The sequence below is a fragment of the Triticum urartu genome, chromosome 6, assembly GCF_003073215.2.
Source record: "Triticum urartu cultivar G1812 chromosome 6, Tu2.1, whole genome shotgun sequence".
NCBI lineage: Eukaryota > Viridiplantae > Streptophyta > Magnoliopsida > Poales > Poaceae > Triticum > Triticum urartu.
This window is the reverse complement of record NC_053027.1, coordinates 213,196,863-213,212,745: the sequence shown is the minus strand read 5'-3', so window position 1 is coordinate 213,212,745 and position 15,883 is coordinate 213,196,863. Positions and strand designations below refer to the sequence as shown.

At 45.8% G+C, this 15,883-nt stretch overlaps 1 protein-coding gene and 1 pseudogene across 1 annotated transcript; both read right to left on the bottom strand.

Moving 5' to 3' along the window:
- Positions 1-4,918: 4,918 nt before the first annotated feature.
- On the bottom strand, positions 4,919-6,166 carry LOC125516466 (annotated as a pseudogene).
- A 2,905-nt stretch (positions 6,167-9,071) lies between these two features.
- LOC125515968 lies at positions 9,072-13,718 on the bottom strand. Its single transcript, XM_048681443.1, has 2 exons — positions 13,141-13,718; positions 9,072-9,294 (listed from the first exon to the last, which is right to left on the bottom strand). Exons 1-2 carry the CDS (start codon positions 13,716-13,718, stop codon positions 9,072-9,074), a joined length of 801 nt encoding a protein of 266 aa, XP_048537400.1.
- Positions 13,719-15,883: the final 2,165 nt, after the last annotated feature.

Genomic DNA, 15,883 nt, shown 5'->3' with positions numbered 1-15,883 from the left:
GCACAATGTACTAACCTAGTTTTTTTTCTTGTTGCTTTTACTGGTTGTATGCTTGTCTTACCAAACTCATAGTCTTTTCTGATTGTACCGATGCAACTTGCCATCGACTAAGATAATACTAGTACTAACCTAGTGGTTGCTAACATTTTCTGCCCTGACCTAGTATGCATCAACCACATGTGCTTACTAAATCAATTAATCACTTTAGACATATGTCTAGATGCAAGAAGAAATTTCTTTTGACCAATCCAAGTGCTGAGTTGGCAAACCGAAATACTTACATCTTACCACATTTGATCTAATGAGAAACCACCTCCTATTCTAAAAGAATGAACTGAACTGTTGGTAATAATGTTTTATTTATTTGTTTATTACCTAGCATGCAAAACCTAAGATCAAGTGGGAACATTGCATGAATAGCAAGTAAAACGGGCCCAAGAGATGTATATGTATGTTCCCCCTCTTATGGGTCTCTACTTTAGAGTCGGCTGGAAAGAGTTTTCAGCCAATCAACAGCAACACTAGTATAGCATCAAAGGAAAAATCAGTGTTAAGTCAAACAAGCTGCACTAGTATAGCATCAACAACAGTAGTATGGCAGCAGTCGCGGTGACTTATAGCAGTAGGATCAACAACAAAGTATAGCATCAACAGAGTATAGCCACAACACCTAACTATATCATCAACAAGAGAGTATAGCATCAACAGCAGTAGTTCAGTGGCAGAAGCGGTAGTCTTGAAATAAATTCAGACATTACATAGGTCACTTATAGCAGTAGCAGCAGGAAACACACCTAACTACTGTATAACATGAACAACAGAGTATAGCATCGACAACAGTAGTTCAGTGGCAGAAGCGATAGTCTTAAAACAAATTCAGACATTTCTTGGGTCACTTATAGCAGTAGCAGCAGGAAACACACCTAACTATAAAGTTCCTTATAACTTACTGTGATCGAAAACTTGTTTACTATTAAAACATACACTACTTACACCAAAATGCATAGTGTAAGTAGCCAATAAAACATCACTGAAAAACAATCCCTAGCAAATTACTTGGTGTGTGATAGTGTCCAGCCAATATGTTCCAAGATCAATGGCTTTAGCTATTTATTTAAACCAGTTAATAGGTTCCCCGGTAGTAACATACCTGCATCCAGATCCTGCTAGGTAGCTAGCCGTTGTCTGACAAATTCATCTCTGCTTGCTTGCATGTCACCTAATTAAGTAGAACCATGTACTACACCGCAAGAAAGAAAACTCATTAGTTTGAGTAGTGCCATATATCCCAAGATTTTTGACTTTGAAGAAAGAAGGTTAATTAGATCGAGAGAAATGGTGTGAGCTTACCGCCAGAGGAAAGATCAAACCCACGGGCCCTCCTGACACGGTCCATCAATGTTGTTGTGGGCAGTGCATCATTGGAACAGCCTGGCACAACTTTGGATCTCCATGTATGTATGTGTTGTAGATGAGGCAAGGTGAGGAGCAATTGGAGAGGAAGGGGAACGCGGGAGGAGGGACTGGATGGAGATAAATAGAGAGAGGAGGGCAGGCAAGAAACGCGGGGAGACGTTGGATGGGGGGTTGATCCGCGTGACACGAGGGGGAGTCCGATCGATGGCATGCGGCAGGAACGAGAGGGAGGGAGTAACAGAGCGCCTGGTTTCGAGGGAGAGAATAATCCCTCTTTCCATACGAGGAGTAAATAATAAATAGAGGAGGAGGGATACGAGGAGTAATAGATGGATAATACTGCAGGGAATCCATCAAGCCTTGTTTGGTTCATAAATCCTATGACTTTTTCTAGTCCCAACTAAAAAGTCCCTAGTCCTTAAAAAGTCCCTCCCTGTTTGTTTCCAGAGACTAAAAAGTCCCTAGTCCCTTCCTAGAGGTTATTAAATGACCATGTTACCCCTAGTATATAGAAAAATAACAATCAAACAACACCATGGGGTGGCGGGCCAATGGGTGCATGGAGGGGCATTGTTGGAAAAGTCCCAAAAAAGACTCTCCTTGAGAGTCTTCTTAATTTAGTCCCAAAAAGCAACTTTTAGTCCCTAGTAGTCCCTCCTGTTTGGTTAAAAAATCTCTAAGAGGGACTTTTTCTAGTCCCTACACCAAAAAGTCTCTGCAAACAAACACCCCCTCAGACGTGACCGGACTAATTCCTTCCTTCCTCTCTACGTAGTATCTATCCATCCTTTTTATTTTCCTTTTTTTAGGGGCTAGTATATATCTATCTATCTTTTTCTTATTTTTTTGCGACAATATATCCATCTATCTTGGAATGTAAGCAATATTAAGATATGTAACAACATATATAATGGCATCGATCGGCATTGACGAGTGTGGCTGTGTGTGTTTGCTTGTTGCTGACTGGTTTCTGTACGTACTTCTGTTGTTGGCTGACTGTTGTTTCTCTAATGAGTCGGCCAGCCAGCCAGCCAGGCACTTGTTTCTTCTTTCCTTTTATCTTTCTTTCTTTACCATGTCAATTTGGCAACAATCCAGTCACCGAAAGTAAAGGATTTTCTTTCTGTATTATGCTAGATGGGTCATCTTCATTCACTACAACTTGTTCAGAATTTTATGCTGGCAACATTTGAAACGAAGAAACATGGGTCTTTAGAATGTCATCACTCAATCATTGCTACTTCGCTCAACAATTCACACACAAGTAAACAAAGACTTCACTAGTTTAGCTTCACAGTCAAACAGCACAGAGCACAAAGTACAAATTTCACGTCCCCGAAAAATATGACGATATACAACCCATCATCGTCGTGTGCTTGCTGTTGGTGAAACTTTTGAATACAATTTGGAAAAATATAGGATCACATAATAAACACAACTCTTGATGACAGATTTTCCAATCAACATATGCAAAGCATTCTAGTAGTACATCAGAACAAATCAACTTACATATTGAGGACTACGTAATATATGGCTCAAGGCGTATCAGAAATTAGCGGGAGCCAAAGTCTTGCGAGTGAAGGCGTATTTCTTCTGAACCTGCCCGCATCTGGATAGAGAAAGAATTTCATGAGCCGTGAATAAGACACGAGTCAGAGTCAGCAAGCAACAACATGGCGTCTCTTTTAACTAACTCGTCAATATTTGATTTAAAGGAAGGAATTCCATATTATTTTTAGAGGATTTGGATTCTTACAAACTTTTTCTGTATAGATAATTTGACTCATAAGAATGAAATCCTTGTGAAAATTTCTTAAGAATTGCGGGAAAAAACAGTGCATTTCTTATTCCAAAGTCACGAGATTACAATCGGTAGCGACTAGTTCAACAATCAAAATTGCTTCACACACGACACTTTATGCACGTTCTGCGGATGATACTTCGTCCACAACAGCGCTAGCATCAACTAAGAAAAAAACAATTGACTCCTGCATGCACATGCCGCTGCCAAGTAGGATCATCTGGAGTCGGCCACAACTTTATCGTCTGTATAGCAGCAGTCTTCAGCAATACAAGTAGGAGTATAACTCGCAAAAAAACAAGTAGGAGTATGATTAAGCCATCACGCAATCTTGTCCCCACTGCGACCAAAATTTGCTACACGGTTTGCAATATTGTTTTGTTCACGGGAAATCTTAACGGGATTAAACACCCCGTCTTCCAACAACCGTTTAAAATCGACTATCAAAGGACCGTATGTTGTTTTGTCCAATGTGTCGCCCTTCATTGTAGCTAATGAAGTGGTGCAATCAGATTGGAGTAATGCTGATAAGGTAGTCTGTCGGATCGCCAAACCAACCCCCTCCATTATCACATGTAACTCAGCCTCTAGAGCCTCATTGTAGAAGTACAATCGTCTATATGCCGCAAAGATCACAACTCCATTATCATCCCTCAAAATCTTATCGGAACCTGCCGAGGCATTTGCCTCGGGGCGTCTTTGTTTGGGCATGTGGAATCGGTCGTTCGACACTTATGGTGATTTCCCTTTAATTACTTCCTCGACTGTGAGTTGACAAAGTTGGAGCAACGAGATCGGTACCTGCTGAAAATAAACACGACAACTCCATAGGAGGAATCGATTTACCGGGGGTAATCTCATTCACATATGCCACAGACGGGCGCAGGTCGGAAACCAGTCTGAATTTTTTACAAATCGACCATATATTTGCCACCATTTACTTCTTTTGTGTACTCATAGATGATTTAATTTTGCCATAAGAAAACTCTAATTTCTCCTCAATGCAAAGGCAGAGCTTCTGCCATGTTTCTTCAAAATAAGAAATAATTTCATTGTTTGTTATGATATTACAATAAAGTTTCACCATCCGTATTTAAGAATAGCGTTATTGCAGGAGCAAAAGACAGCCCCACTTTTAGTTTTTGTAACGTGTGATCATCACTGTGCTTTCAAGAACAGATATGCAAAAAGAATCATTCATGTTCCACAAAAATGCCAACAGAAGTGGGCTTCTTTTTTATTTCTCTTTATTATCCTGCCCACATATAATACATAGCTTACAGTGTCTATGACTGGCTAGACAATATTAGCTGTGCCTTCAGCAACAGTTATTTTTTTTGTTCTTCAAGAACATATATGACTAGCTAGACAATATTAGCTGTACAAGTTTTCCAATTTTCGTCAGAACTGGGCCTGGCAATTACTCAGCAGGTTTGTCACCATTTAATTCTTTTTGGTGTACTATAGATGATTTAATTTTGCCGTAAGAAAACTCTAATTTCTCCTTAATGCAAAGGCAGAGCTTCAGCCCTGTTTCTTCAAAATAAGAGATAATTTCATTGTCTATTATGATACTATTATACAATAGAATTTCACCATCCATATTTAACACCGTGTTATTGCAGGAGCAGGAGCAAAAGACAGTCCCACTTTTAGTTTTTGTAACGTGTGATCATCACTGTGCTTTCGAGAACAGTTATGCAAAAATAATCACTCATGTTCCACAAAAATGCCAAGAGAAGTGGACTTCTTTTTTATTTCTCTTTATAGTGCCCACATATAATAATACATAGCGTACATTACTCTCGGACATGGTTTGCATAAAACATGTCAACAAATAGCTCTACATCCAGAAGACTACAGGAGAAACTGTCTGGAGATGCTTAGAGACTACATAGGAGTTAGTGTGGTGGCGCGTGGTTTGCAGTTGTCCCCTACGATCATACTTAAGACCAAACATGCTCAAGTGGAGCACACAGCCGTCACGGTCACCGAAGGCGCACTTAAACTCCACTCCCTCACGTAGCACAGACTCCACAAGGCAAAAGCTGCCGTCGCCCATGTAGGCGAGACTGGGCCTCGCAAATGCCAGCCGCCTCTCCGGGTCCTTGTGGAACAGCTTCTCCTTGGTCACCTTCCACTCCGGCTCCACCGCACTTGTGCTGCTGCGGGAGGCGACTTCACAGGAGCAGATGTACCCGTCCTTGTGAAGCCCGACCCATGCGTCTAGCCCGTCGTCGTAGTGTGCTTGCCCTTGGAATGGTAGAGCCCAATCCCCATGCAACCTCCACTTGGAAGTCCTGGTGTCGAAGGAGAAGGTGCCCTTTGGAAGATGATGATAGCGTATGTCGTGCACGGACATGAATATGGTGTGCCCGTCCGGGTGCAGTGCGTAGGAGGTGATCACGTCATCCATGGCGAATGGTGGCGGCGAGGGCACGCTTTTCCAGGACCACCTCATGGTTGGGCTCGGCCACGGCTCGTCCTTGTCCATTGGCGCCCATGACATGGCCTCAAAAGATTGCTACTCGTGGACATGGCGATGTGTCAACGCGTACATCATGCCGCCGGCGGCTATGGTGAAGGTGGTCCTGTCGATGAGTCGAACCGGTGGACGGGGGCCCATGGTGAGCCCAGCCGTCTCGGTGTCGAACACGAGAGTGGGAGTGTGCGGACAGCATGGGTTGGTGGTGATGAAGATGTTGCTGTCCATGGCGGCGAAGTCCATGCGAAGACGATTTAACGGTGCGGCTAACCGGAGAGCAGCAGGTGAGGGAACCCATGGTGCAGGTCGGTGGTGGCGTCCTGCAAGGCGTCGATGTCGATCTTGTGGATGCTGAAGCCCTTGTGCCAGTCGTCCAGCACCAGGTAGAGGTGCTTCTTGGGCACACAGCGCGGCCTTTTCCCGGTGCGGTCGGCATTGGGTTCCGAGAGGTGACGCTTAGACATGTCTCCGCCGGTCGATCTTCCCGCACTAACTGGATCTAAAGATTGAATTTTTGATTCTGATGGAGGTTATGAGCAGGGTTGCCAGTAGAGGAGAAGAAATTTATAGACAAACGGAAGGGCAAGGAGGAGGCGACAGATCTAACCTGACTCACAGCCGGGCTCGGATTGCATGCAGATAGCCAATGGCAGAGTGCCTAGCTAGACCCCGAGTCGGAAGGAGCAGAATAGGGGTCAGCGCCTCACCGCCTCACCGGAGTTGCCGCGCCGTGGTCGCCGGAGTCGTCGCCGCCGCTCTCGTGCTCCACGCGCCCGTGGACTGCTTGAGTTGCCGGGCCGCCCGTATGGCTAGAAAGAAGGCAGTTGAGACGCGCCGCCCCTCCCGTGGTCGCCGAAATCTTGGTGTGGCCGCGCCACCCCTCCCGTGGTCGCCGAAATGTTGATGTGGCCGGCGGCGCGCCGCCCCTCCTCTGCTTCCCATCTTTTTTTCCTTTTCTTTTTTGCGCGTGTGCTATTCTTGTTCAGGCGCCTGAAATTCGGTTCGGCCCATTCCGAGGGATAGCCTGCCTAGGCGCACACATGGGCCCGTTCCGGGGTTGAGCCGGATTTTTTTTGGACAGATTTAGATAAATTCTCCAAATTTGCTAAAGAAAAGATAAATTCTCTAAGAGATCCTAAAAAGGGATAAATTCACTAAAAAATACCCCCTCTGTAAAACTAGTGATTTTAATGCTCTTATATTTCTTAAGGAGGGAGTACATATTACCAGGCGAAGCCACCAACAAATCAAATACATATTAAAGAATGTTACCCAAAATTTATAAAGTGTTCATAGATTAAAACAATGTCCATGCATTCTAAATGGCTTTCATGTTTTTTTGATGTTTATTTCTAAAATGATTTAAATTTTAAATATATTCAAAAAATATAATAAAACGTTCCTACATTATTAAAAAAATTGGCCCATTTTTCAAAAGTACATGGTTCTTTAAAAATTACATATTTAAGAAATGCTCATGAATACTTTAAATTGCAATTTTAAAAATGGTCATGATCTTTCAAAATTGATCCTTTAAGAAAAATGTTTAAAATAGCCGCGCTGCAGAACATGGAGGCGCCGGCATCCAACGGCAGGATCTCCAGTCCAGTGGCTTGGCGCGCGCGTTGAAGAGAGAAACGAGAAAAGCTCGTCCATGCCTCAAGTTGTAGATTATTGAGTGAGTATTGACTATCCGATTGATATGAATCGGCTTTCAGATTCAGTAAAGAGAATGAATGATTAAACTGGCAGATCTTTGAGTCTTGTAAAGATTCTGAATATGTGCAAGTGCAGATAAACTTGTCTTCAGAAGGGTGAAAGCCAACCTTTGTCTTCACGCAAGATAAACTTAAGCTATGTCTACAGACTGAATCTCTGCTTAAGCTACCACATTGGTTTTTAGACACCGGAAGCTCTGCTTAAGCATTGAAGGAGAAGGAAAATCTTTACAGACTGAAATCCAGCCAAAGGGAAGAAAAACTGTGCAGATCTTCCTTCTCCTTTGGCTGGGTTTCAGTCAGAGCATGCAGTTGAAGCATTCAGAGCAGTGGTTGACACCCATGGATGAGAGATGCCAAAGGCAAACCAGGTCTGTTTAGCAAAAGGGCACTCCAGAACTAGTTTTTCTTACAGTAAGGTTTCCAGAACTAGATCACAAAGCGAGCAGCCAAGCATGCATTATCATGCCGTGCGGCCATCCTCTAGCTCTCGATCAGCCTATCTGCAGTCCATAATCTGTTTTGAAGGAGCAGAAGGAAAAACCTCATCTTACCTTCAGTTTTTCGAACGGGCCAAAATTTGTGACTGTTGGTGGTGTTATGAATCTGACCAAAGAAAGAAATGGGCATCATAGGCTGACCAAAGAAATGGTGTCCTCAAGCACAAGATTTCGAACCAGAATCCAAGTTGTGATGAAGATATCCATCTGATCCTAAGAGGAGAGGAAATAAGCAAAATCTACGAGGGCTCCCACGTCTGATCGCAGCCCAAAAGGAAACATGCTCGCCATTATCAATCTGAATTTTGGTACAAGAAGAGAGGAGGTGCTGAGCAGCAGCAGCTTGATCTGAAGGTGTTATACTAAAGCTGACCTCAGGTCTTGACTCCCCTTTTGTGTTTTGAGAATCAATTCACTAACTCAAGGAAAATTTTCATAGCTTTTCCATTTGAGAGAGAGAGAGATGATCTGCCAAAAAGATAATTTATCCTGCTGCAGATGACAGGAGGTGATTTTGTAGTTGTACACTCCAGTGCATAACTGACATGAATCAATCATCAAGACAATAGGTATATCATGGCATTATGAACAATACAGCCAAAAAAATACATACACTTCAGATGATATTCCAATGCAGAGTAAAATGCATGCATGTCAAGAGGGTCTAGAGATCCACCACGCCAGCATCACAAAACTATCATGGCATTAGGAACAAGTTCACAACAATACCACCAGAAAGGAAGAATATATTGATTTCAGGTGATGTTCCACTGCATACTAAAGGGCGTAAAGGACATACACCAGTCATCACACACAAGTGTAGAGTGTCCACTACAAGGACATCTCAAAGAAGGGCAAGATTTCTACTATACAGCCCAAAAAGAAAAGAAGAATATCAAATCGCTATCCGTTTTCTAGTTACAAGCTGTGTTCAAACACAGCACCAGGCCTCCAGCCTTCAGCCTTCATTGCATTAGACCTGTCCATGATGAAATGGAAGGATCTTCGCAGAAGAGCTAAGGCTGCTATTGAGATTTATAGCATGCCTTGAATCATGTGCTGCCATACACGAGTTGATGTACAGAGAGTGCGATGGTCTTCTCTCAGATGACGGAAGCATACTGTGCACAGAAGTATAATGTAGGATGCTTTCACATACTGTAATTCACAGACAGGTGACTAAGGTAACCACCCTGGTGCAGTGCCCTTTGAAGATCAGACAGCAACCTGCGGGACTCATTCATAATCAGATAGATAGCGAGCCTGCAGTGGCTTTTTGCCGAGTGATGGAAGGAGTTCATCAATAATCTCAGAAGTCCTCTGATGTCATCTTCATATTCAAATCTATGGCCAGCTTCATCCTCGTAGGTCAATGTTGTTAGAGTTATAATATAAGTCATGTACCCCTTTGTATTTATCCCGTTGTATGAGGGGTTTCCTGCATATGTTCCACACCTGTACATGTATATATATATCGGCCTATGGCCTCATGGGAATACAAGTTGCATATTCCTAACATGGTATTAGAGCTAGGTCAATTTTTTGCACGCTGCAACTCGTGCGTTTGATCCGTCTGCTCGATCGAAGCAGGGGGCTTGTCCCGCAGGCGCCTCCGATCTCCTCTCCAGCCGGCCGCTCGCAGGGCTCCCGCTGCCAGCCTGTCCTGCTCGGAGTCGCCCAGCCACCGTCAGATCGGCCCAGGGGGCTCGTTCAGCAGGCGCCCCCGATCTCCTCTCCAGCCAACCTCCTCGCTGCCTGCCGAATCGCCGCTGCCATCGCCGATCTCAAGCTCTCTTAGATCCTCGCCTCGAATCGCCTGAGTCTGCGTGTGTGCTTGGCTTCCGCTGCTCCAGTCGCCAGCGCCTCCCGCTGCCGGACCGTCCCGATCCGATCGCCCCGATCTTCCGCTCGACGCTGCTTCCGTCCCCAGCCAGTGCCTGATCCCGATCTGGTCGCTCTCATCGGATCCAAAAAAAATGTCTGTTGCATCGGGCTATGTTGCTGTCCCTCGCTATCTGGTGATCTTTGATGGTACTAACTACACCGAGTTCACTGGCTTCATGCGCATTCACATGCGTGGCATCCGTCTTTAGGGTGTTCTTTCTGGCAAGGTCTGCTGTCCGCCACGTCCAGTTCCTCCGGTGGCCCCTACTCCGCCAACTCCATCGGTTCTTCCTACGGATGCTAATCAGGCCGCCAAGGATGCGGCTAAGGTTGCTGATGAGGCTGCTGATCGTGCTTATGATGAGAGGGTTTTGGCTTATGAGGAGGCTCTTCAGACGTATCATGGTGCTCTGTCTGTTCACACCCAGTGGCTTGATGATGATGCTCGTGCTGCAGCTGTTCTCACTGCTAGTGTTCTGCCTCAGTTTGCTTCTGAATTTCTGGGTCTTTCTACTGTCTTTGATATGTGGACCCGTCTTCGTGAGCGCTATCAGCCCTCTGGTGATGCCTTATACCTCTCTGTGATCCGTCAGGAGCATGCTATTCAGCAGGGTGACTCTACTGTTGATGACTTCTATGCACAGAGTTCTGCTATCTGGCGCCAGCTTGATTCTCTCCGTAGTGCTGGGTGCCGTACCTGCCCCTGTTGCCAGGCTGTCCAGGCCAATTTGGAGTTTCATCGCGTCTATGAGTTCCTGTCTCGGCTCCGTAAGGAGTTTGAGCCCCGGCGTGCTCAGTTATTTGCTCGTGGCCATATTTCTCTCATGGAGGCACTTTCTAAGATTCGTGCTGAGGAGACTCGCTTACGTGGTGCTGGTTTGCTGGAGGTTCCCTCTGTGCTCGCTACTCGTGCTCCTACGCCACCTGCTCCATCGACCCCTTCTCACTCGAGTGCTCCGCCGCTCTTGCCCACTCCTTCTGGAGGCTCAGGTCGCCCCCGTCCACATTGCGCCTATTGCAACAATGATGGTCATCTTGAGTCTCAGTGCTACACGAAGAAGAAACACCTGCGCAAGGCTCGATCATCATCTTCAGGGACTTCGTCATCTACCTCGACAGCTTCAGCCATTTCTTTGACTGAGCAGGATATTCTGAGACTTAAGCGTCTGCTCGCGGCTTCAGGTTCTTCCTCGACGGGTACTGCCGGTTCTGTGACTGATGCTTCCCGCACTGAGCACTCACCCTCTACACAGTCAGGTACATCCCCATGGGTTCTGGACTCTGGAGCTTCTTTTCATATGTCTTCTCATTCTTCCACTTTGTCCTCTCTTCGATCACTGGATTCTCCTATTCATGTCTTCACTGCTGATGGTACTCCACTTTCTGTTGCTAGTAGAGGCAATCTTACTACTCCTTATTCTATTCCTGATGTTGCTCATGTTCCTTGACTTACCATGAATTTGTTTTCTGCTGGTCAACTTACGGATTCTGGTTGTCGCGTCATCCTCGACGTTGATTCTTGTTCTGTCCAAGACCGTCACACGCACACTCTGGTTGGGGCTGGCCCTCGCCGCCGTGATTCTCAGGGTCTTTGGGAGTTGGACTGGCTTCATGTTCCTTCTGCTGCCACCACCATCGCCAGTTCTTCCACTTCTATCGCCTCCGTCACTGGTTCCTTCCAGCAGTGGCATCATCGACTTGGTCATCTGTGTGGTTCTCGGTTGTCTTCTTTAGTTCGTCGAGGCCTTCTGGGGTCTATCTCAGGAGATGTCTCTTTAGAGTGTCAGGGATGTCGTCTTGGCAAGCAGATTCAGTTACCATATTCACATAGTGAGTCAGTGTCTAAGCGTCCTTTTGATTTAGTCCATTCTGATGTATGGGGTCCGGCCCCTTTCGCTTCGAAAGGTGGTCATAGTGTTTGCTATGTTCTTCTTGCCCCTCGTGAACGCACCAAACTGACCGCTCAGTCTGTTGAGTGTGTCTTCTTAGGCTACAGTGATGAGCAAAAGGGCTATCGTTGTTGGGATCCTATTGGTCATCGGATGCGTATCTCTCGAGATGTGACTTTTGAAGAGTCTCGTCCCTTCTACCCACGCCCATCTTTCTCGACTTTTTCAGTGCAGGATATCTTTTTCCTCACTTTTCCTGACTCACCTATCACCCCTGCCGAGACTGTACCTCTCCGTTCCACTTCCTCTCCTTCTCCACATCTAGTTGATTTGCAGCCACCATCCTCCCCGGTCTCCCCGCCTAGCATGTCACCGGGTTCTCCACCTTCATCTCCGGTGACTTCCTCCCCGGTCTCCTCTCCCAGCCTGTCACCGGATTCTACACCTTCATCTCCGGTGACTTCTTCGTCGCCACCCCCTGATTCTACCTTGTCGATTCCTCCTTCTATTATTCCATCTTTTCCTCAGCATTACACTCGTCGTCCACGACCAGTCGATGCCTCTGTGGATGGGTCGTCATCTTCCTCTCAGCCTACTTATGGCTTGCGTTCTCGTCCTCGTCCGCCTGTTGATCGCTTTGGATTTCCCACCGCTGGTGCTGCTGTTCTTGAGCCGACTTCTTACCGTCGGGCTGTTGTTCATCCTGAATGGCAGTTTGCGATGGCAGAGGAGATTGCTGCTCTTGAACGCACTGGTACCTGGGATCTTGTTTCTCTTCCTCCCGGAGTCCGTCCGATCACTTGTAAGTGGGTCTACAAGGTTAAAACTCGCTCAGATGGTTCTCTTGAGCGTCACAAATCTCGTCTTGTGGCTCATGGTTTTCAGCAGGAGCATGGTCGTGATTATGACGAGACTTTTGCTCCTGTGGCTCATATGACCACTGTTCGTACACTTCTTGCCGTTGCCTCTGCATGCCACTGGTCTATCTCTCAGCTTGATGTTAAGAATGCCTTTCTTAATGGTGAGCTGCGTGAGGAGGTGTACATGCAGCCACCACCTGGGTATTCTGTTCCTGATGGCATGGTATGTCGTCTTCGTCGCTCTCTCTATGGCCTTAAGCAAGCCCCCCGCGCCTGGTTTAAGCGTTTTGCCTCTGTGATCACTACTGCTGGTTTTTTAGCAAGTGCTCATGATCCAGCATTGTTTATTCACCTTTCTCCTCGTGGTCGGACTCTTCTTCTTCTTTATGTTGATGACATGATCATCATGGGGGATGACCCCGAGTATATTTCCTTTGTAAAGGCCCGTCTTAGTGAGCAGTTTCTTATGTCTGATCTTGGACCTCTTCGCTACTTTCTTGGGATTGAAGTCTCTTCTACCTCTGATGCCTTTTTTATATCCCAAGAAAAGTCCTCATGGGAATACAAGTTGCATATTCCTAACAAATGTATCGTGAAGAAATGAACATTGCAGGCCCTTAGATTTCCATCCCCTGTAATGTCCCAGAGAGTTTAGCAGATCTTCTCCACCAGTGGTATCTTTGACTTTCCAGAATAGCTGAAACAATGAGATAAAGTTTCCGTATCCTTGATATGGCTCCATCAGGTCAATATGGCTGCAGAGCAGGCTGCCATGACACGCGTTCACTCCCTGGGAGATGATCCTTAGCCACTCGGTCAGATCAAATGGTAGCTTCTGACCATGAAATACCTCCTCTACAACCATATGAACAAATTGGCGATAGTCAAGGTCCCCGGCAGCTTCACTGTACTCCACTATCGCGCCCTCGGCCAGACCATCAAGCTTGATGGAGTCATCTTGATAGATTTGGAAGTTCTTCGAGGAAAACTTTCCAGCAAGAGCAAAGTGTTCATGATGGAGCTTGACAACTTTGTTAAATGAACGCATTAAAATCACTCTGCTGCGAAGCTTTGATAACTTCAGAGTAGTCGGTATCATTATGTTAGATCCTTCTTCGTAGCTCAGGACAGCTCTACATCCAGGGAGCTCACAGTACTCGTGCATCTTGTACCTCAAAGAATAATCATACAAACTCTCTGTGTCTTCGATCTCTGCCGCACAACTGAGGTGCCTGTGATGAGGATGAAAATTCAGCCTCCTTGAAACTCCGAGCTTGTTCCTAGCACTACACTTCAGGATTTTAGAGCCCGTTGACTTGCAGTTCCTGTAACAGTGATAAAGATTGAGTAGAGTCCTTCCGAGGTGCTTTCATATGTGCTAATAAAATGCATGACCACAATAATGTAATAAATAAAAATGTAAGGTAAGGCATACCCATACCTTACAGGGGACTTCTTTGCTGTTGGTGTCATTACGTTTTCTGGAGAAATCAGATTTTCAATAATTCCTTTTGGTTCAGTAGCCAATAGCCTGCTTTCTTTAGAACAGCTCTCAACCCAATCTATTGAGCTCACTTGCTTTAACTCCGACTCCCACAAGATCCTTGCCCCTGCTGGGATGTTACCCTACCAAAAAAATATGTGAATACCATGATTTAAAATATTCGGGTTTTAGATAATTCATAAAGTGATATGAGCGAATACTACCTTGACAATTATGTGTGTGGCCTCTTTATAGTGAAGTCCTGTAGCAAGTGCTCCACCAAGAGACTCAATCTTTTCCTTATAAGCTGCAAAGTCCTGCGCATGCAAGATAGATATTCAAAAACTATTAGCCACTATTGTAGTTTATTCCAAAAATGTGCTCCTGCAAGTTTCTCGGAGAAAAGAACTGGGTGACTTGGACAGAACAGATGATATTTGCAAAATAAAAGTGACTATATATTGCTTCTATACCATGTAAGGAAGCCAGCATACCAAGTCCAAAATAGATGTGTTTTCTCAAAAAATAACTGCCATTAGTGCGATTTATCTGCTTTTAATTATGAAAGTACTTTATATTGCTTCGTTTTCACAAAATTAGCCACATTGCACTACTGCACTTGCATTTTTGTGTAACAGTGACATGATTCTACGTCTAAAATGACTGGCCAATACTTTTGCAACCACATATAACAAATTAACATGTTCAGATTAATTGCCACAATGTCACAATTTAGGATTTATCCGCGAAGCGCGTTGAAGTCCTCTGATGTTGATATTTTATTTGAAAAGAATGGCAGAGAAAAAAGTCTCATGGTCTGAATGAGAAGCAAGCAGATTTTCTTAAGGCTTTGTACGGTGAGACTTTGTTTGTACTGCTTGGTCACCTAATTAGAACTAGGGGAAAGTCCCCATCAGACAAAACGATGAAAGGAGAAACCGAGTGAGAAAACTCTGAATGAAAAAACTTGAGGACACTGATGCTTACAGGTCAATTTTACATTCAGGTAAACACATAGACTACTAGACTAGTGTTCGGTGGATCTCAAAACCTTCCTTAAAGGGAACAGAAAATGCCGAGTGCTCAGCAGCCCCAGCTGCATGATCTTGCAGTGCAATTCCTAGGCAGGACCTTGCTGGCCTGGATGCTAGGACTGGATTGCCACCGATCCGACACCTAGGCCTTGTTGACCAACTTAATGTATACAACCAAAATGGAGCATCTCCTATTGTTACCCCAAGAAACCATGACAACGTAACTCTTTTCATGTGATTATTAAGGATGCAGCTACAAGGAGACAGTAAGAAAATTATCAGATCCCTATTATTTAGTGATAGCAACGCCATATATATACCAAACAAGATTATGCTCTTGCTCCCAAATTCCACACAAAAGGGTCAAAAGTTCACAAGAGCACGCCCAGCAGTTCAGATTTCTCGAGTTCTCACCTCGTCGGTGATGCCAGCGTCCGAGTAATCCAGCAAGACGAAGAGGAATCCGGAGAAGGGCTTGCCCGCGTGGCTGGGACCCGCTTGTTCTCGGGCGGGAGGCCTCGCCGTCGCGCCCCCAGCTCCTGCGCTCCCGTCCTCCTCCTCTGGTCCCCGGTCGCTCCTCCTCTGCGCACCATCTTCGCCCGCATCCCCAGCTCCGATCGAGGTGCCGCGCCCGCCATCGCGCCCGCGGAGCCCTTGGCTCTCTCCCCCGCTGCGAATGCTGGGGCAGCCCCCGCTGCCGCGCTCACCGCCGTCGCCTTCGACCTCTTGTGTCCCTCCTCCGTCGCCACTGGGGGGGCCCCCGCTGCCTCGCTCGCCGCCGCGGGGCGGCTGCCTTCCGCTGCTTTCTTGGGG

Bases quoted from the DNA above. Each gene is read 5' to 3' on its own strand.
- LOC125515968 (XM_048681443.1), bottom strand. From the start codon at position 13,718: ATGCACGAGTACTGTGAGCTCCCTGGATGTAGAGCTGTCCTGAGCTAC. The intron at 9,295-13,140 runs ATTTGTTAGGAA...AACTCTAACAAC, and splicing joins TGTTCATTTCTTCACGATAC to ATTGACCTACGAGGATGAAG.